The sequence below is a fragment of the Amphiprion ocellaris genome, chromosome 16, assembly GCF_022539595.1.
Source record: "Amphiprion ocellaris isolate individual 3 ecotype Okinawa chromosome 16, ASM2253959v1, whole genome shotgun sequence".
Taxonomy (NCBI): Eukaryota; Metazoa; Chordata; class Actinopteri; family Pomacentridae; genus Amphiprion; species Amphiprion ocellaris.
Window position 1 is genome coordinate 6,469,489 of NC_072781.1, and position 22,550 is coordinate 6,492,038.

Below are 22,550 nucleotides of genomic sequence, written 5' to 3' on the forward strand. Positions count from 1 at the left end.
CACACACACTATCCTGTTGTTCCCTATAATTTAAAGGTGAAGCATCTTCTGGATTACAGACTCAAAGCATTTCTTTGCTCCTTTCCTTCTTTCTAACAGAAAAAAATAACTTTATAGGCACAGAAACCCAAATTCTGAGTGAACGGTCATCTTTCTGTATATGCAGGGGAATTAACCACAATAAAACAGACGAATACCAGGCCTGATGAGTCACACCATTTCCTTTCCTTTCCTTCACTTTCTTTTTCTGTCTCTATTGAAACTCCTTTTGATGCACCCAATGACTTACCTTTGTCCAACGCAGCCATATTGATCACAGTTCAGCTCGTTATATTCCCTGAGTGATTTCTGTTCCTCTCTAAAACTCCACCAAAACGTCCCCAGGATAAAACGTAAATCCACAGAGAGAGCCTAAGAGCATTAAGTAGTCCATTCAGTGCAGCTTTCTGTTGCTGATGGAAAAAGTTGCCCTCTCTTCACCTCGACCACTTAACTCCATTCCGACCAACTTGCGCGCTTGCGGCCGATGCGCACATCTCTGTCTTCCGTCTTTACGCACGGAAACGGCATTCAGGCAAGTTTTGCGCCTCCTCGCTGCACTGAAAAACCACAGGACGCAACGCTGGAGTGAAACCTAAGAAGTCCAGCTGACATTGGCGGCCACACCGGGGTTAATTCTCCTGCGGGCGGCTCAAAAGAAAGCTCATCTCATTGGATTTAAAGAGAGAGAGAGGGAGGGAGAGTCTGCGCGTCAACAGCATCCACAACGAGAGCGTCAAGTTGGGGGCCGCGCTGGAAGCGTTCACCGCTGTGGTGGAGAGCTCAGTCAGCTGACAGGGTCGTTTGCTTGGGAACCTCAGCGCTGGAGAGGAAAACTCTCTCCGAGGGCTCAGACAGGGAGTCCTGGCTGCATGTCAAAACTGGGAGTACAGAGCTGAAATAATGATGAAACAACCCCATCCTGCAACGTTTTTGCCATTTTAAAAATAAAATTCTTGAGCAACTGCTCCTTCCTTCTGCACAGTGACTCAACCTTGCACAAGAATAGTGCATTTGTAACAATTATGCAAGAGAGTTTTTTGTCAGTAAAAGACCTTTAGTATGCACAACTGCAATGATTCTCCTTTAAGGTGTTATGGAGGCACTTTGGTTGAGCACAGTTAAGTTGTTTTCTATAGATAGTGCAATTAGAGGCTACAGTGGTCTATAGAAAGCATGAGATGAGCGTGTGATTGGCACAGGCAGGCCACAAGCACACAACAGCCAGGGACCTTCTTGGTGACTTGTTACAGTCCCTCCAATCTGGGGCTTAATAGGATTGGCTTCCTCCATATAGGATTAAAGAGAGTTGTGGAAACTCTTTACTCCCTCTAACTCTTTCACACACACACACACACACACACACACACACACACACACACACACACACACACACACACACACACACACACACACACACACACACACACACACACACACACACACACACACACACACACACACACACACACACACATAGAACATGAAAAAAACACCCAATAAAGAGGAATGAGAATACAACAGTCAACTGCTGCAACCAGCCCCCCTGCTATTGGGCAAAGTGAATATTAAGGCTACATCGCGTTCAAGTACAATGCTGATGAATTATGTACACGGTATAAACAGTTTATAGGTGGCACACGAGGCCATGGATAGTCGTATTTATAATCCCTGCATGGTAGCGATAACACACTGTGCCAATGGGGATCTTCATCATACGGCTGCAGAACATCCACCATCACCTGATATGTGTGTGTGTGTGTTTAGTCTCACTGTATCACCTGACAAAGAAACTCCACACCCCCTCGCGACCGTCGCCTAAGCAACAGCCCATGAACAAGCTCATCAATTTTACAAGCATGTTGGTTCTGCGGTTCCAAAACAAAAAGACCGAAGCAGGCAGAGACAATGTGACTCGTACCATAAACCTGGCAGTGTTTAGCTCCGCAGGGCTTTTCTACTGCTAACTAATGCCAGTGTTGTGTCATTTGTTGATACTTTTACATACAGTGAGACAAAATTATTGAATTGAGTGCATGCAGGTCTCTTCTCAGCCCGTCTTGTGAGTTTGGAAGTGAGTTACACTGACCTTGTTTTAACTGTTTTTAGAGCAGCTCTTTTTTTTTTAAAGAGGATTGAAATTTCGATGACACTTCACAGCGTCTTTGATGAGAAGAATAACGGAAGAAGAGACTCACGGTTGTGCCGGATGATAAAAATAACAAATGTGTTTCTAGTGAAAATAACATCAGCAGTGTCAGTTTGTGAAGAGAAACAGGAGATGTAAGGTTCAAGGCTAAAGCAGCTGAGATTTCTGTTTGATGAAAGAATAAAATATCTACTTTATCCGATCTAACTAAATAAGTTAATAAGTCATAGGGTCTTAACATCATAACAGCTAAAGAATAACAACAACATTCGGTATAAGTGTGTATTCTGGCTGTTGAGTGCACGTATTCTGATTTTGCATCGAAATGAGCAGAAAAGCTGAAGAGTAATAGAGCAAAAGCTTGACTGTTAGCTACAAGCAGGGATTTTTCTGCTAAAGTGTTAAAGTCAAACAAACCAATAACACATCAGCGGATTCAAAATACCTTCATCACCATCTGAAAAAGACTCCTCATTGAGAGTTTCTGGCACATTGACCTGAACTGTGTGGTTTGGATACACATGCACATGTTAATGAAAAACGACATCACAAAACATACAGTATATTGAAATCATGCAGTTTACTGATATTAAAAACAAGTCAAACAAACATTTATGAGTGTTGATTAACTTCATTTTAGTACTCGATGGCTGGAAATGAGAATGAAGAGAAGTTTTTGTAAATTTTTCACATACCTTCATCGTCTGACATGTCGAGAAACTCGTTCATCGTCTCTGGAACGTTGATTTTGTGTTTTTCTGATGTACTCTGCAGAGATGATAAACAACATAAACAAAAACAATATTATACTTCAGAGAAAGACAGTCTAGATCAGGCATGTGAAATATGCGGCCCGCAGGCCAAAACCGGTCCACCAGAGGGTCCAAACCGTCCCGCAGGACGACTTTCTAAAGTGTAAATTAAAGAGACATTAACTGCAGAGTGTACATTTGTAAAACTAGAAATTTAAAATAATTTCTAGACATTGACAAGTTGCTATATCATGAAATACCACATTGTTCATTGTTCTTTTGTTGCTGTGTCTCATTTTTGTAATATTTTGTCTTATTTTTGTTGTTTTTGTCAGATTTTTGTCTTTTTTTGTCTCATTTTTGTAATATTTTGTCTTATTTTTGTTGTTTTTTGTCAGATTTTTGTCTTTTTTTACTCATTTTTGTAATATTTTGTCTTGCCTTTGTTGTTTTTTGACTTCTTTTGTCTGACTTTTGTCATTTGTCTCATGTTTTTATTGTTTTGTTTGCCATTTTTGCTGCTTTGTATTTCCTTTTTGTCTCACTTGTGTTGTTTGTCCTTTTTTGTCATCTTGTGTTTTGTTTTATTCATTATATTGTACATATATATGTATCGTTTTTGTCATTTTGTCTTTTGTCTCACGTGTCGTTTGTCCATTTTTTTGCCGCTTTGTTACTTTTTTGACTTATATTTTGTCTCTTTTTTGTTTTGCTTCATGTCATTTGTCTGATTTTTTGTCATTTTGTTTTTGCTTTTGTCATTTTGTGTCTTATTTTTGTAATATTTTGTCTTGTTTTTTGTCTTTGTTTTGTCTGACTTTTGTTGTTTTGATCAAAAAGTAAAATACCGTATCGTTAAGTTCCAGATGACTAAATATTTTGTGCCTTTGTAGATACACTGTAATCTGTAAATTGTAATGTGCAAACTGAGACATAATATTGTTGAAATTTAATGTATTTTTCTTAAGAAATTTCAGGTTGTTCATAACATTTTGTAAAAGATAATTCCTTAAATGTGAACATTTTCAGAATGTATTTTTTTTGCACTACAACAAATGAAAGATTTGGAATTGTGGTTATTTATAGGTTATAATGCTCTGATTTAACTGGTCCAGTCCACTTGAGACCAAATTGGGTTGAATGTGGCCCCTGAACTAAAATGAGTTTGACACCCCTGATCCAGAATCAAGAAAGTTGCATTTTTTTTTTTTTTTTATTATCATTTGGCAATAAATCAAATGGTCATTCAAGTTCACTGTTCATACTTGGCTATTATGACATAAACAGTGTCTTGCTGCATATTTACACCCCTTGCCATCCTAAACCTGAACTTTAAAAGCATCCTTCTTGATATTCTTACAGCACAAAACCACCCCCCCCCCACCAGCTCACTGTTCACAGTTTACAGCCGACTGCAGCACTGAGTTCAGAGGTACATTTTGGGATTTTCCATTTGAAAATCAGAAAGCATATCTTGAAGATTACCCACTTTTACATGATATCACCTGCAGCTCAGACAAATGCAGTCAGTCAGTGACAAGTTGAGCATTTACATTCCAAGCAGAGTGAGGCCTGCACATATGTTTCCTAATATGGACATTAAACGTGGCTGTGGCCCCTTTACCAGCAAGAAGTAACCATCCTATACGTCTGAGGGCCACTTTCAGCCACATAACTGACCAGCAAACGTCCCACGGGCTGCAGATTCAAGAGCTCTCTGCACAGTGAATAATAAATGGACCGCACACACACAGGTGTAGGGAAATGACCTTGATCTTTCAGGTACGCCACTGTAGGCAGAGGCAGTTATGACTAATGCACTTTTCTGCTGATCGGGCTGAATCCTGGCCGACCTCTCCGTCCGGCTCTTCACTCTCTGTCCCCTGCACGCTCCTGTCACCTTTCTGTCATCCTCCTGCCTCCCTTTCTGTCCCATTTTCTCACCCTCCTCCCTCCTCCCAGACAAAGTGTGAGGAATCAGATCACTGCTAGTGACCTCGGCTACACGAGGAGAAACCTTAAGCTCCAATCTAAGCCCTCCCTCTGTCTTAATCAGGACAACTTCACACATGTGACGCAGCGTGACTGACTGACTTGCTGGCTGATTTGCAGTATTTACACTCTCACTCCGCTCACAGTAAGCTGCTGGCTGATTGGTCCAAGGTTTTATTTGGGTAACGAGTCAGTTACACAATTGAGTTTAATACAGATGCTTAATAAGAAGCAGTCAAGTGGCTTTGCAGACAAATGCCTTACTGCAGATTACTTTTTTAAACTTATCTAAAACTTTTAGCAAATGACAACCTTTTTAATGCAGCAAACAACCAAAATATTGCTATTAATCAAACAAATTTTTAGTCTGTATCTCCTGGTTGCAGTGCTTTTGGGTAGAAAACTCCTCAGAATCCTTGAATGCATCACAGAGGAGAACTTTCACATGTAGAAAATTTACTTGCAACTTCATTATGTGGGTCAATATGTATTTGCAGGACTTTTTGTAACATAGTTGACAGGTATCATAGTTGACATTTTTGCTGTTTTCAGGCCTCAAATCGACATGGCCGCCTATAACCAAACACCACATGGCATTTTTACACAAAGATTTCTCTAAATATTATATTTACAATTGAGTAAAATTGAAATTGAAAGTTATTTCTAAAGATATTGTAGTAAACCTGTTGACATGCCATAAATCCACACTTGACTCACACACTACTTTATATTAAATAAGTCAGAAAGCCTTGGAGTCTGGCCAGTCTTTTCTTCAGGAGGAAATGACATCATGTGGAGCAGGTCATGTGATCTGGAATTAACACACTTCCTTGAGAGGTGTTTTTGTAATGGGGAACTTAGTTGTAAGTGATTTTCGGACACAGATACAATTTGTTTATTGTCCATATTAAATTTGATACATTGCCAGAAAAAAATATCTGTCATGATTATCTCAACTTAATAAAAAGATCACAATCAAAACATTTTTTGAATAAGCTCATTTTATTATTGTTTAGCTAATTAGAAGGTGGTTGTTATTAAATTTGGATGGGTATTTAGTTGACATTTTAGTGATATCCAGTCATTTTTTACTAATAAATGATTGTTTCCATAATAAATAATTATGGAATTTGTAAAGACATGATCACAATGAACAAAAAAAACATTATTTTTGTTTACTTTTCATAAATATGTATGCAAGATATATCCCATGGTCTTCAAAAATCCCTCAATTATATATTTATCCAATGAGATTATGTGCATTGAACTATATGAGATATGAGGGAAGTTTCTCACCATGGTGTTCAGGTTTTCATCCGTCACAGGCCTCAGTGTGTCCACCACAGAGATGTAGCCAAGACGGCGGGCGATGGAGAGGGCAGTGTTTCCGTTCTGACCGGCGACAGACAAAGAGGAATCATTCACAGGAGGTTCACAGACACACAAAACGCAATTAGTACTTCATCGATCTTCAGCCCTGTTGGAGAGTGCGTGTCTGTGCCAGTGTGTTTGTGCACTGACCACGGTGAGCTCGTTGGCCGAGGCCCCGTGCTGAAGCAGCAGGTTGATGATGTGGGTGTGGCCCTGCTGAGCTGCCTGGTGTAGCGGAGTGTACCCGTTCTAGACAGAGACATGAGCACAATTAGTTAGTTAGTTATTTGTTTGTAAGTCTAGAGAAAGAAAAAAACTTGTGCACAAAAATTGTGAAGCAAGACTGCAAGAAAAAATATGTTAGAATGGTAGAAAACGTGTCTGTAAATTAATCAATTTTTTGTGGATTTAAATACATTTTTTAAAAAGTGATTTTACAGTTACAGATTGTAAAAAAAAAAAACAAAAAAAAACGAATTAATATTCATAAAAAATACATATTGTGTGTGGAGGACATTATGTGCTATTTTGGCCTGTTTTTGTTTGTTTGATTTTTGTTTATTTTATTTTATTGCAATTACCATGTAAATATTTCTTTTGCGCTAGATATTATCTGTAATTAAACAAAACGAGAAATCTGTATGATCACACAAAAATGTGGCGGATGACATTTTTTGCTGATTGAAATACAGTAAAAATGTGTCATTTTACAAATGCTGTGAAAGATTTCAAGATAACATTTGTAAAGATACAGATTTTTATGTGTGTGTTATTTACAGTTTTGGCCTATTTTTACACGTTAAAAAAAATGTTATTTTCATTTGCTATAATCTGCAATTTAACAAAACAGGAGATTCTTTAAAAAAATGCCATTTCTCTTAGCTTAATATACAAAATAAGGGCAAATATCAGTAAAATAATGTTTTGTTCCTAATTTGAAAACAATAAAAACAGCATAATTTTAAGGTCAAATGTGGAAAAATGAATTACCATCTGTAAAAATACAGATTTTTGATGTAGAGAATATTAACAGTTTTGGCCTGTTCTTTAACTGTCTACGTGTAAATAACAGTTATTTTTCTGTGATTTTAGTTGCTATTATCTGTAATTTAACAAAACAGGGAAAATCTGCAAAATAACAGCAAATTATTCAAAAACATACAGCTAAAAACTATTTAAAAAACATTCATTTTCCCCGTGTACCTTGGTTTTGCCGTTGACTCTGGCTTGGTTCTGCAGCAGGAAGTTTGCCATCTTTGCATTGCCATAGTGACAAGCCACGTGCAGCGGAGTGTAACCCATCTGCATTAGTTGGAGGAAGAGACACACACATGAAAGGGCAAACACAGAAAAAGAGGAGGAAATGTTAACTACGTACGCTGAGTGAATGCCTCATATAATTACACAACAGTTTCCAAAAAAAAAACAGCTCTTACTTGGATTTTGCAAGAATTTAAAATTTCTGGTGCAAGCTCTACCTCTTAGCATGCTACGTCTAATCATAAATACACTTCCAAACTGCATCATATTTCACGTCATCGTTGCATTATGCGTATGTGCATAAAGATAATGGAGATGAGTGAGAGAATAACCTATCCTCTGTAAACAACTGTCCCGTCAGCACAAACACACACCACATAACCTTCAGCTACTGCAGGTCTGCCTCAGTGAACGTGAGCAGCCTGTTACGGGAGTGTGACTTAATATTACAGCATGTACGAGCTCATGTGCATATCTGTGTGTGTGTTTGCTGCAGTGTGAGGTGCATCCATAAAGACATCAACACCTTCCACTCAGGTGTCAATCCTTTATTTATGCAGCACCTGAGATGATTGCGGATAAGAGACTGCATGAGTGTATTTTTCCGCTGAAACTGTGCAGAAATATCAGACACAAAGACAGGCATATACAGCAAAACTCAATGATGGATCAGTCTTTGGCTGCAAATAGAGAATTATAGACTTTTGCGCATTTACAGTACGTGTGTATTTGTGCTTTACCTTTGTTTGTGGGTTGACATCAGCCCCATGGTTAAGAAGGACTTCTGCAACATTGACCTTGTCCTCCTGAGCTGCTAAATGAAGTGGTGTAAGTCCGCTCTGTGTACGAGGAAAAGACACACAAAAACACGTGTCAACGCACAAATAAATCTGTTATGGAGGGAGCACATAACAAGACTGAAACATGCTGTCTCATCAGGAAACAGAACAGCATGTGGATTCTTGACTTTTCCTGCTTGGCTGAGAGCGACCAGGTACAAATTTGCATGAAAGTAGTGAAGCTGGTGTAAAGTAGTGATTGTACCTTATTGCACACGTTGACGTTGGCGTTCTTGGCCAGCAGCAGTGACACCAGGTCCACGCTGCCCTCCTGTGCTGCCAGGTGAATGGGGCCGATGCCTTGCCGCGTCACTGCATTGGTGTCGGCGCCGTACTCCAGCAGCGTGGTCCCGATGTCCATTTGGTTCTTTTTGGCAGCTATGTGGAGCGGCGTGTAGCCATTCTGAGGTGTGGGGGAGGCAGAGATGTAAATGTTAGCCTGAGCTACTCTGTGTACATGATGGCTGGTGTATTTTTTTTTCTGTTTTATTGTAATAGAGAACTGTCTAACTGTCGGTGTTGCACAAAACAGGAAAGATTATCAGCAAGTGTTTTCTTCTGTAATGTATTTCATTCCATTTTGAATCAAAATGGAATTAGTTTGTCACATTACAGACTGAAATATGGTTGAAGCTGTAGGGTCACTATGGCACCATTTACACCACACTGTCATTTTCATTATTAAGGATGCATCATATTGGATTATTGCCAATATTAGAAATCCAACATTTTCCTATTAGTTTTGGCCTATTGCCAAACTAATATATGCACATATTATTGTCTGGGTCAATATATAATTGCGGGGCAGGTATCATAGTTGACATTTTTGATGTTTTCAGGCCTAAAATCACCATAGCCACCTATAACCAAACACCACGTGGCATTTTTACAGAAAGATTCTTCTAAAATATTATATACACAATTGAGTAAAATTGAAATTGAAAGTTATTTCTAAAGATATTGTAGTGAACTTGTTGACATGCCATAAATCCACACTTGACTCACACACTACTTTATATTAAATAACTCAGAAAGCCTTGGAGTCTGGCCAGACTTTTCTTCAGGAGGAAATGACATCATGTGGAGCAGGTCATGTGATCTGGAATTAACACACTTCCTTGAGAGGTGTTTTGTAATGGGGAACTTAGCTGAAAATGATTTCTCAGACACAGATACAATTAACTATTTTCCAGATCAAATTTGATATATTGCCAAAAAAGAAATATCTGTCATGATTATCTCAACTTAATAAAAAGAACACAATCAAAACTATTTTTGAATAAGGTCATTGTATTATTGTTTAGCTAATTAGAAGGTGTTTTTTATTAAATTGGGACGGTTATTTAGTTGACATTTTAGTGATATCCAGTCATTTTTTATTAATAAGTGATCGTTTCCATAATAAATAATAATGGAATTTGTAAAGACATGATCATAATAAACTTTTTTTAAAAACTTTTAATAAAAATGTATGCAATATATATCCCATGGACTTCAAAAGTCCCTCAATTATATATTGACCCTTCTACCTAATTGCAGAGAACATCCAGTGTCTTCTATTGTTGAATTAACGTATTATTATACCTACTCTTATCATGACGGACCACTGGTGGGAGCTTTTCATATGCAAAGATTTACAGGTCAAGACAAGAACAACACTTCAATTTACATGTAAGACATGCCATATGTATTCCTATTTATCCTTTATTTTCATATTTTCTGCCTGTCAATCATTTCATTTTAAGGCTTTTACGGGTCGATACCGATGTACTGCTATTATCGTGCATCCCAACTCATTATATCTACAATCGCTGATATAAATGTAAAGAAAATGACAGAAAACACACATTTCTGCACTCGTGGTGGTGGACTGAATGAACCCAAACCTGAATCAAGCTCAGAGGCATCAACAGACGGGTAGATGCAAGTCAGAGTAATAAACTGCTCGTGATATTGTCAGTGTATAGGAGGACGTTCCAGGTTAGAAAGAAGTCACAATCCACATATTTGACTAAAAAACTCATCATTTTTGCATCTCAACATAGTCCTAGCAGCAGATAAAAAGCCCAAAGTCTTTTCAATTCATAGACGACCATGAGACTGGAGTTTGTTTGTCAGACAGAGTGGACTTCAGGATAATTTAGCGTATTACTATTGGGAAAACTCATTGTCCTTAAAGAATAGCGAATAAGCACCAGATACCTCAGACGGAAATTATATCTCAGTTGGTTAAACACATACACAACAGTGAAAAAGACTCGACACAGAGGCTGAAAAGCGACCAGTGACCTTTCTGAGCTTCTTCACTTTGCATACTATAGAGAGGACCTTTGAGAAAGCATTTACTGTGAATACATTTCAGTGTAAGCAACTCCACTGGTGGTGGCAGGAGTGCTCTGAACTCCACAGAGGAGTGGGTGATTTTAGCTTAAATGAGTAAAAGGCTGAGAGGGGAAGTGTGGAATTTATAGAGCCTCTATGTTTGTCTGTCTCTGTGTTTGTGGTATGACATATCACTTCCAAACCTTTAAATGAAAATCTCATTTCACTTCCTGAATCTTGTAAAATGAGCCTCATTTCACCAGTCAAAAATCACACTTTCAGATCCTCCTGTCTCAGCACAGAGATATTACACATGAAGCATGTTTCATGACACAACTCTGTGATGTTTCACCGCTCGCGTTCGTATGGGAACGCCTCCAGACAACAACTCCGCTGCACACAGATTGATCCCTTTCCAAAAGCACTTAAATTAGACCCCGCACCCTAACTTTAGAAACCAGCCAGATGAAAAACAATTTATAGACGGAGAGGAACTCAGAGTAAAGGCAGGCAGGGAGGAATGACTAAGAGTGTGGGAGGGGAAGCAGGAAAAGTAGAGGAATAAATAGACAGATACAGATTAAGGAAGAGAGAGTTGGGAGGAGACAGAGCCAGCGACAGAAAGGGAAAACCGAGAGCAAAGATAAATGAGCTTTACGAGCTTTGGTCTCCTCTTGCAGGGTGTCAATCCAGCAGGAAAACAGACATTTCCTGCAGTATTTTGGTTTCTGCTCATACTTCTGCTCTGTGGTTGTTTTAAAGAGACTACCAGGAGACAAATCCTTACTTGACCATGTATCTCTGACCATGTGTATTTGACATTTCAACTTCAAGAGCAGCAACTAAACTCATTTTTTGGCTTTTTATTTGGAAAAGACACAATTTACAGCTCTAGAACAGACAGAAAGTTGTAGTTTAAAGCAATTTACGATCACCAGCCCCTGCACTTTCACTGACAACACCATGTCTCGTTTCATTTTAAGAGAAATATGAAATTTTTTTTTTTAATCTTCCAAGCCCATAAATGCCGACAGTATGAGCACAAAGGAGAACCTGCACATTCGCAGGGCTGCACAATATGTAATGGATGGAAATGAGGATCAGATACACACAGATGGACGTGACACACAGAATGTTGTTAGTGATCTGAGATGGCCCTGAAAGCAAAAGCCAGGTGAGTTGATTGTAGCACGAGTGTTTTCTGTGTGTTTGTGTGGATACCTTGGCGGCAGCGTGTGGGGAAGCTCCCTGATCCAGCAGCAGCAGAGCCACTCTCTGATTATCGTAGTGAGCGGCTACATGCAGTGGAGTTAGCCCACTCTAAAACACCCACGCACCCGCACACACACACACACACACACACACGGATGTAGAAACACATCCACGCACACAGGCATGCAACACAACACCAGATTAGAACACGCACAAGCACAAACACGACAATAAGTCAAAATGAAAGAACCAAATCAACAGAATGTTAAGGAGATGGAGAGGAGACGGCCATTAAACTGATGAAAGATATTTAGTACAGGAGACAGTTTGGAGCTTCATGCTGAAATCCTGAAGAAGAAGAAGCAGGAGGAGGACGACATCATCAATTAGGACAAGAAAAGAGGATGTCCTTAATGAAATGTATCTTCAAAATGTCAACTTTGCACCAGCTGTATTTAAATGGAGCCATTAGCTTAAGAAGTGGGGAAATGTTTTAAATCAATAATGGAATTCTTGACCAATTTTACACAAAAAAAAAAATGATGCAGCCAGGATCCCTCTTTTTATCCTACACATTCTTCTTCCTTTTAAAATTTAGCGCCTACTTAATCTATAATACAAACTGACCGCCATCATTTTACTTGGAGACTCATCTGTGTTTTGGTAATTGCAGCTAATGCAGTCTAAAGCAGAGAGGAAAAATGGGCAAAAATGGAGATACATGGTTTTGACAGCAATGATGGCACTTTTATTTTTTTATTAGCAGTAGGAGGAGGAACAGTATTAGTGTGCTTGTAGCAGAAGCAGCAGCATGTTCTTCTTGTTTTGATTTACAGATGACCTTTAGACGTGCTTTAGAACATAAAAGTTGGATGCTTAGAATAATATGCGTCTGATATGTGTGTGGTTTATGCCTAATCCTTAGGATAATACATGTCTGATATATCCTACAAGCGTCGGTAAAAAGCAGCTGGACTTTTCTTGTAAAGGTTGAAGATTCAAGAACCTAAAGTCTGGTTCCTTTGACTGAAGCTCTTAGGATTACCATGACCTGGATGACTGAATATCTGAGCAAATCTGATTCTGATGTATTTCTTGTGTGTGTTTTTCCTTCTCCATCACTGGAAAATTCAGAATTGATAACTATGTCAATAAATTTTCTTTCAAAAGTTCCATTTTTACACACAAGATGTCTCTTATTTTACTGAAAAGTCCTTTCTCAGTGTCTAAATGTTTGTGCTGGAGGTGTCAAGTGTCTGCACCACAGGTAGACAGTCTTAAATTCACTTGTAATGTGAGTACAGAGAAACTTTCCTCCTTCAGCAAGTGAAACAGCCCCCTAGTGTCTAAGTCTGCACACTGAAGCTCAGATATCCGAGGGAAGAGATTATAGATGTCTGAGGGGGCTTTAAAGGTCAGTTTTCTGTTCTGCCACCTTCCTCGTGAATGCAGAACATAACCTAGATCTTTTTCCAGGGCTGAGTCACTCGATATGACACTGAACGCCTGAAATTACTCAGAAAAAAGCGTGCAGAGTATTTCCGGGGTGTCTCATGAGCGATGTGTGGTTGCAGCAATCACGGAGAAATGTGCGATATATTCATATCTTGGGTCAAAATGTCTCTTGGTTAAAGTGTTAGAAACAAAATAGCTTTTTTTCTTGCCTCTGAAGAAAATCACTGTCATTAAGCTGCATTAAAGGCCTGATTTTTGCTTTGTGTTTCTGACAGCGGGGCTGATTTTAGCGTGACACCAGCAGGCAGTGTGGAAGCTTCATTATCATACCTGACTGCCATTATGTTAAATGCTCTCAGATGGTGGCACAGACACACAGACAGCTAGAGCCAGCACGATTGTGCTAAGTAAGCCTGTCAATGTGTGTGTGTCGAGGGAATAAAAAGCAAATCTGCTTACAAGGTTTTTGCAGCAGGACGGGCATCTGTTTGCACCGTTGCCCTGTGATCAGATCTAAACCTGCCACTCCTCCACACACTCACCACCCCAGCTGCAGCATGGAAAATACAACTCAAAAGGGGTTCTGTTTACTCTCTCAGAGACAGACTGGATAAGGACAGGCGACCAGAAGACTTACAGAATGATAAATGGTCACAGAATCCTGATTTTAGCTGTTTGTTGGCCACATCTAAACAGGAAAAGCTGACTGCGTGACCCACAACTTAAAATCCTCACAAAGTTTTTAACTGTTGCGCATGCATAATTTAATTCTTAGTGTTTTATGTATGTATCGTCTACACAACTGAGAATGATCCCTCTGATTGTTTAAACACTTCTCCTGATCCCATCTCTTTTATCCAAGGAAACTATGGTTTTGACCTTGACACATCTTGTCAAAGAAATTCAGCAATTTAAGTTTATACCCCTGTTTCCGTGCCAACCGCCTCCCTTCTCAGACAGCTCTTGTTTTCCAGCAGCTCCACATCTGAAAACATTCTTAAATGTTGGCTACGATTAAGATGGCCTTTCTAAAGTGAGCTGTCTGCCAGAACTCTCTCCTCTTTTGTTTTCTCACCTTTCCTGCAGCATCAGGCGCAGCTCTCTTCTGTAGGAGCAAACTGGCCACTTCCATCTTGCCGTACTTCGCTGCCACATGCAGGGGACTGAACCCTTTCTGTTGGACACAAAGAAGACACATAATTAAAATGAAAGCATGGATAGAGAGAGAGGACTACAGAGGGGTATTCATCAGGATGTGAATGTTTGCATTATTTAGGGCTGGACTTGGCTGGCATGGGAACAGGCTCTTTTTTTATAGCAACATAGTTTCCCACATAGTTGCAATAAACTCATTTGTATTATCAAGTTGATGCAATAACACATAGTAATGTAGTATACAAAGTGTCTAACTGCAGCAGCAAAGACTTTGCTTTTCCCTAAACTGAAAAAATATGATGTTTTTCCATTCAATTCAATTTAAAGCACTGAAAAAAAGACTGTATGATCCTAAAATATGTCAACTAAAATGCTTGGATGACATTTGACAACTGATATTATCATCAAAATTCACCTTTTACATCAAGTTACTAAATTCACTACATTTAAATGTGTGACAACCAATGAATAAATATTATCTGTGGACAAGTAATTTTGCTAGAACAGGACATAAACATAAGATTGTAACAGCCTGAGAAACCACAGATCCTCATTTCCTCGTGTATTCCACATCAAAAGGCTGTTATGTATAAAGTGATCATGTTAATCTTGGCTTCCTTCCTGTGTGTACGTGAAGATATTTAAAGACATTAGGTCATATTTTCCAGAGGAATGTGGGACTCCCACAGATTCCACGCTCTGAAACACATGACCTCATTGTGTGATCGGTCACAGTCACTATTTATACAAACTAAAACATAAACTAAAGGATAATTTTAGAAAAGATACATTGCTGGATAGACAGATTAGCTTAACATGTTTGAAAATGTAGTCACTTTAATGATAAATTAGTTGCAGAAAAATCACAAATGGGTCAATTCAAAGCTCCCATCTTCCAATTCCCCTGATCCCACATTAGTATAACATCATTTCCTTGAGCAGCTGACTCAGGTAACGTCCCAAAAGATGCTGTGTGTGTGATAGAAGCAGAGGAAGAGAGCACCATGGGGTTTACCCTTCATTAATCTGTTCCACTGACAGAGGTTACCTTCAAAGACAGCCCCCAGCAACATACCACACACATGCACTGATTGCGTAAAAGTGTCTCCCATATCTCTTTTTGACCTTGATCTGTGCAATTCGTCAGATGGGCGACAGCTACCACCACGAAAAACTGCCATTATACTTTCGTGGTTGACTGCATCGATAAAACTAAAAAACATCTTAACAGGAAAAACAGTGACTTTAAATCAGTGGGCCAGCACTAAAAACTGATCAATACTGTGTCTGGAAAAGGAACAAAACAACAATTTGAGTGCTTGAGACAATGACGTGAAGGTAAGACCTGCACCAAAGCACGTTTTTAACTGTGTGACCGAAATTAATATAGCTGAGGAAGATTCTGGGTCTCAAAGCTGGAAATGATGACTGCTTTGGTTATGACAGCAGCATATTTCAGCATTTATTAGCTCCAAGCATCTTGGAGGCTACTGAAAACAGAAACTGGAGCCCACTAGTGGAAATAAACGGTACTGAAATGAAATCAGTGGACATTATCTGTCCTGCTTGGTTCACCAGATGTTTGGGACTCACCTTAGTGGAGGAAGACAGCGAGGCTCCGTTCTCCAGCAGCATGGCGGCGACGTCTTGGTGTCCTTCGCGTGCAGCCAGGTGAAGCGGGGTGTAGCCTGAGGTGGTGGCAGCGTTGGCAGAGGCGCCGCAATGCAGCAGCTGTTGGACGATGTCAACCTTCCCCAGCCGACTGGAGATGTGCAGCGCTGTCTGGTCGTCCTGCAGAGAAGGAGAAAGTGCCTTTTGGCTCCGTGTTCTAACACTGTTTGCTTCTTCCTTTGACGTAGTGATTGATAAAGAGGCACGGCGTTCTAACCTTGGACTTGGTCTCCACCTTGGCTCCGTTCTTCAGCAGGTATCGGACTACATCTGCCTGGCCCGCCCTGGCTGCCATGTGGAGAGCTGTCTCCCCTCGCTGGAAGACAAACAGCTGTCAGAGAGAGCTCTGACCTCTGAACACATGCTTCTAAAAGTGCATTGTAATGATCCACTCACTACGTTTGTGGTGTTGGGTGATGCTCCGTGATGTGTCAGGGCATGGACGATGTTTTCATGACCCATGAAGGCCGCCACGTGGATGGGCGTCAAACCAGACTGCAGGGAAACGGATGTGATGATCACCGTGAAATATTACATCAAAAACAAAATCAACCCATCAATTCACTTATTTAACTCTAAACAAAAAGAAACCCCATTCAAAGGCAGGACATTATTATGTATTAAATGGTACAGTGGTGCAGAAAAGAGCAAATCCAGTCTGGTATAAAAAAGCCATTAAAGTGTTTGACAAAAAGCCGCAGTCATTTCATCATTGTGCAAACTTGAATAAATATCGATTTCTAAGCTTTGAGCGTTTCAAATCATTTAAAAGTGCTTATTTAATCTATAAGTCTGAGAATGGGATGGCCCCATTGCCCCTGGGAATTTTATCTAAAAGTTCAGCCACCAGGGGTGACTGAAGTAAAATTTAGAAAGTTTTCCTTTGCACAGAATGCATTATCTGCAAAAGGCTGCACAAACTGGAATACTTTACCTCTAGCTATCAGAGAAAGCTCCACTTTTGCCAGTTTTAAGAGACAGTATAAGACACCGAAGAATTCAGGCACTTTAAAATCAGGCACTTTAACTGTATGACAGGCTCTGCCTAGAAAGCACTTTTCTAAAATAGTAGCACTTTAGGGTAGGTTTAACCCAGTCAGTATTAATTTGTCGTTGTCTTTGTTTTACTATATTGTTTATAATACGTCTCTACCCCTGTATGTTTTCCTTTTATGTGTGGGACAACGGATGGAAATTAGCCTTGTGCTCAATCCGGCCTATTTACTGCAACCTTGTGTAAACTATTATGAGATTGTATGTTCATTAATATGCACTGTCCAGTCAAAATAAATAAATAAATACAAATAAAATAAATAGTATAGTACCTCTGTTACAGCCTGGATAGACGCTCCGTGTTTCAGCAACAGCTCCATCACTTTGACTCTGTTCTTCTTGCAGGCGATGTGAAGTGGAGTGAAACCGTTCTGCACAAAGAAAAAAAAAGGAAAAATCTCAATGTAAAGATTGTAGTATCATCACTGACATCCAGCAAGAAATGAACCCTCCGCAGTTATAAGACATCTGTGAATGTGTGACTGCTTAAAGGGGAGAAAAAGATCCGAAAGGAAATGAATGTGTGACACCAAAGTGTGAAGAGTGGAGAGGAAATCAATTTTTTTCTCTCAGTTATTCTACTCCCTCTCAAATCCAGATGCTCACAAAGAAGCTCTTTTTATCCCTTTTTGGCAGCTTCAGAACTTTCACATTTTCAGAATTCCACTGTTCTACCACCTTGATCAACCCCTCATCTCTCATTTTGCACACGGTTCTCTGTTTTTCTTCTCATTTGCCTCGAGTATTAATTTTTTGGTCACTAAAGGGAGAATCTATTCTCGTTTTTCCTTTCATCATATCAGAGCAGCAGTAGCAGACTGGCTGGCTCATTTTACATGACCTACAAAACACATTTCTCTTTCTTCTATAAATTTAATTCACTTTTTGAGTCCTGTTTGGCAAAGGAAACATTTTGTAGAAGAGTCTTTTGAATTTTTATGGAGAAAATGGTCAGCATAAAAGTATCCCTTTTATCAGAACATCAACAGCATATGACCGAAAAAAACACAAAATTCCTCTTTCTTCTGCTAGTTTAGTGATATTTTTGAGTCTTGCAGAAGACACTAAATCCTTTGAATTTTTAGGGACAAAATAGTCAACATAAAAGCAAAAAATAGTGACTTTTGGCAAGTACAAATTGAATATACTGGTCAATTTTTCAATATTTCATTAATATTTGCTTTTCCAAAGACATGCTCAAGTAAACTGGTGATTCAAAAATGTCCACAGGTTTGAACATATTCTGATATTTTCTTTCATTATATCAGAGCAGAAATATCATAACGGTTGGCTCATTTTGCACAACATATAAAACACAAATTCTTCTGTCCTCTGATAATGTAGTTCACTTTCTGAGTTCTGTTTTGGAAGAGTTAAAGCAAAAATTTTAAGAAGACACTGAATCCTTTGAATTTTTATGGAAAAAATAGTCAGATAAAAGCCAGAATAGTGCCTTTTGGCAACTAGAAACTGACTATCCTTATCAATTTTAATTAGGGTCCGAGCACCGACGGTTCGGAGGACCCTATTGGAATGCAAGGAATTATTTATTATTATTATTATTATTATTATTATTATTATTATTATTAGGGTCCGAGCACCGACGGTGCGGAGGACCCTATTGGAATGCAAGGAATTATTTATTATTATTATTATTATTATTATTATTATTATTATTATTATTATTATTATTATTATTATTCTTTGCCCGCCGGGAAATCGCCATTTTTGGCGGCTTTATCATACCCCAAAACGCGTCAAACTTGGCATGCTCATCAGGACTGGCGAAAAATTTGATATTTTATGGGAGTTGCGCACGTGTGTGGCAAAATGGCTCCATAGCGCCCCCTGGAAAATTGAAAATTTGGTCATTAGGCCAACTTGCACGACGTTTCATCTACAGCTACAAAGTTTTGTAGGCATATTCAGCACATCAGGAAACCCAAAAAAGTCAATCATGGCCACGCCCGAAACCCAACAGGAAGTCGGTCATCTTGAATTAGCTGTAAATTTTGTAAAATTAATAACTCATCGGGGATAAGTCCGAGAGACCTCAAATTTGGCCAATATATGCAAACACGCGACCTGATGAAAAGTTATCAAAATGTTCATCTCATTTCAAAGGGCGTGGCCACGGCGACTCCCAAAAAAATGGAACCTTCGCCATGAAACAGGAAGTGGTGTTTAACTCAGCTGTACATGCTCCAATCTGCCTGAAATTTTACACGTGTGATCAGAGTCCAGCCCTCGTCGCATCCATAGGCCGACATGCATTCTCGGTCGCAGCGCCACCTGGTGGACGTGCGCGGATTCGCCGACCAGCAAGGATGCGAGGACCCGTCCGACGCTGCTTGCAGCTTTAATTAATATTTGCTTTTCCAAAGATATGCTTAAGTTAACTTGTGATTCTACATTGTCTGTGGGTGTGACTATGCTGTTGGGTCTCTACTGGACTGATACTTGTCCAAGGTGTCCCTAAGTCAGCTGGGATAGGCTCCGGCTCCTCTGTAGTCCATACAAAGCCCCTACAGAGGATAAAGCGATGTATAGATAATGGATGGATGGACTTTTTGACTGTTGTTTTGGCCAAACAAAAGCAAACTTTTGTCAAAGATGCTGAATCCTCTGAATTTTTACTGGAAAAAACAGTCAAATAAAAGCAAAAATAGTGTCTTTTGCAACTAGAAACTGACTAACATTATCAATATTTCATTAATATCTGCTTATCCAAAGACATGCTTAAGTTTATTGATGATTGTAAATTATCTGTAGGTGTGCTTGGTTGTCTGTCTTGTGTTTGCCCTATGATGGACTTGACTGTTCAGGGTGTCTCCTGCCTTCGCCTAACTCAACTGGAATAGACTCCAGCCCCCTGCAACCTTAGAGAGGGTAAAGCAGTGTATAGATAATGGATGGATGGACTTTTTGAATCTTGTTTTGGCCAAGTAAGAGCAACATTTTGTCAAAGACACCGAATCCTTTGAATTTTTATTGGAAAAAAAAAAGTGAAAAATTGAAAAAAAATTGATCTTATCAGTTTTTTATTAATATTTGCTTATCCAAGGAAATGCTCAGATGAATTGGTAATTCTAAAGTGAATGTGAGTGTGTTTGGTAGTCTGTCTCTCAGTGTTGGGCTTGCAATGGACTGGCGACTTGTCCAGGTGTACCCTGCCTTCATGCTAAGTCGCCCAGGATAGGCTCCAGCCCCTCTGCAACCCTTTACATCATAAAAATGTGTATTAAAAATGGGATGGAAGCTTTCCACCGTGATCATGCCACTTTTTAATCTTCAGCCCCCGATTCCTCCCTCCCTGTATCCCTACCAGAGCCTTGGCGTTTGGGTTGGCCTTCTTGTCCACGATGAGCTTGGCCACCTTGTAGTGGCCGCAGTGGGCGGCGACGTGCAGCGCCGTCAGGTAGTCGTTGGTGACGTCGTCCACCGGCACGTCGTGCTGGAGCAGCAGCTGGACGCAGTTCAGGTGGTCGCCCTGAGTGGCCATGTGGAGCGGTGACAGGCCGTTCTACGGTGGGGCGGAGACAGAGGGAAAGAAAGAGACACAGAGAGGGGGAGAGAGAGAGAGAGACAGACAGACAAAGAGAGAGAGACAAACACACACGCAGACGGACACATAGACAGATGGACAGACAGACACAGCAAGTTAGGGCGTGGCCGAGCGCTGCACAGAAAGACTGTGAAGGAAGTTTTGCTGAGAAGGTCACAGAAGCATTGTTATAACGAGGCCATTACAACAATGTCTATTTTCGTTACACTGGTCGTCCTGCGTGGTCAAACTGACGGGCTACGCAGCGAAGACAGGATGTTCTGGAGAGGTCGCACACACGTTATGGAGACAATGCGATAACACTACAGCAACAACAACAGACCTGCTATCTGAGTGGATAGAAGATTTCAAATAGCTCTGTGTGGTTAGTAAATAAATGAATTAATAGTGATATTAACAATGTGTGCCCTGTTTCAACTGAAATGTGATCTATTCTAGTCTAGTCTGTTTCATAGCAGCCAGTGGAAAGTGTTTGTTTCTCTCCTATTCTGAGCTAAGCAGCATCTTCCTAATTGATCATCCTAGTAGCTACCTTGGTCTTGGACAGGATAGGAGCTCCTCGGTCTAGTAGGATTTCTACCACCTGCTCGTGACCACTCCTCGCCCCACAGTGAAGAGGTGTCAGACCATCCTGGAAAAGAACGACAGCAAAGCTTTTGATACTCTTTCAACCACAAAACTGAACTCTTCTTCTAAGATTAAGACAAGGACAGATAAACTTGCATCAAAAACATCAACAATGGACAAAGAACTAGCAGCAACCCAATACAAAGTTTATATTTTAGTGATCAGAATGCCTGGATAGATCCTGTATTTATCCAGCAGTTCACAATACATTCAAGAAAGATAAGGAAACCAAAAAGAACATGAAATAAAGGTGCAAATCATACTGGTTGATGAAATAAGTTGTCAAAATTGCTGATATTTACAATATAGGTGCAAAGTTGTTGGTATTTACAGTAAAGGTGAAAAATAATTGGTATTTAAAAATCTAAGTCCAGTTTAAAATAAAAAAACATAGCTCTTGTGGGGTGCAGGAGAATAAGCACCATTTACATATGCATGGGATAATTTGAAATCCAATAGGAAACTAGGTCTGTCTATCTCAAAAATAAACTATATTTCAAAAAAGTATCATTTAGATTCTTGTGCCTTATTTCTGAGAAGAATTAGGTCCATGGTCTCACCTTCGTTTTTGCATCAATTTTGGACCCTCTGTCCAGCAGCAGCTTCACCATGTTACTGTTCCCCCTTTTTGCTGCCACATGAAGCGGCGTGATATCATTCTGAACGAAAAAAGAGAAAAACTGTTAGGATTCTTCTGTAGATTTACAGGTTAATTGTTTACAAGAAAGCTCACAGTACGCAGGCACATTTAAAACGTGCATAATCAAATAGAATTATTTCATTAGACACATTTGAACATGTAATCAAGCTGTTTGTAAAGAGATTATTATACTTTTATCGCAGCGATAATAAAGTCCTACACCCTTCTAATTAAGAAAATGTAGTCTTTTATTACCAAACAAACAGCTGTAGGATGCTTCCATTGTTTAATCCTTTTTTTCACTACAGTTTCTGGACTCAGTCTATAATCACTGTCAAAAAGCGGCACAAACACCAGCACTCCTCGACACACTGGTTGATATAATTACAGTCCAGTGTTGACTTGGTGCGGCGACATCTAACTTGGCAACACCTTTTTAATTGTACCC

At 39.6% G+C, this 22,550-nt stretch overlaps 1 protein-coding gene across 42 annotated transcripts in view; it reads right to left on the reverse strand.

Moving 5' to 3' along the window:
* ank3a (ankyrin 3a) overlaps window positions 1–22,550 on the reverse strand; it is a 135,730-nt gene that overhangs the window by 39,781 nt on the left and 73,399 nt on the right. For 32 of the 42 annotated variants that reach the window (XM_055018624.1, XM_055018623.1, XM_055018630.1 and 29 more), the window contains 16 exons: window positions 22,023–22,121; window positions 21,368–21,466; window positions 20,596–20,793; window positions 17,543–17,641; window positions 16,614–16,712; window positions 16,435–16,533; window positions 16,140–16,337; window positions 14,467–14,565; window positions 11,946–12,044; window positions 8,608–8,805; window positions 8,304–8,402; window positions 7,507–7,605; window positions 6,454–6,552; window positions 6,229–6,324; window positions 2,884–2,956; window positions 2,634–2,690 (listed from right to left, as the gene is read on the reverse strand). In XM_055018624.1, the coding sequence (XP_054874599.1) occupies window positions 2,634–2,690; window positions 2,884–2,956; window positions 6,229–6,324; window positions 6,454–6,552; window positions 7,507–7,605; window positions 8,304–8,402; window positions 8,608–8,805; window positions 11,946–12,044; window positions 14,467–14,565; window positions 16,140–16,337; window positions 16,435–16,533; window positions 16,614–16,712; window positions 17,543–17,641; window positions 20,596–20,793; window positions 21,368–21,466; window positions 22,023–22,121 (1,810 nt within the window). Of the gene's footprint in view, window positions 1–289; window positions 1,374–2,633; window positions 2,691–2,883; window positions 2,957–6,228; window positions 6,325–6,453; window positions 6,553–7,506; window positions 7,606–8,303; window positions 8,403–8,607; window positions 8,806–11,945; window positions 12,045–14,466; window positions 14,566–16,139; window positions 16,338–16,434; window positions 16,534–16,613; window positions 16,713–17,542; window positions 17,642–20,595; window positions 20,794–21,367; window positions 21,467–22,022; window positions 22,122–22,550 lie in introns of those variants that run through there. The other 10 variants (XM_055018627.1, XM_055018647.1, XM_055018625.1 and 7 more) reach the window with 4 other exon arrangements.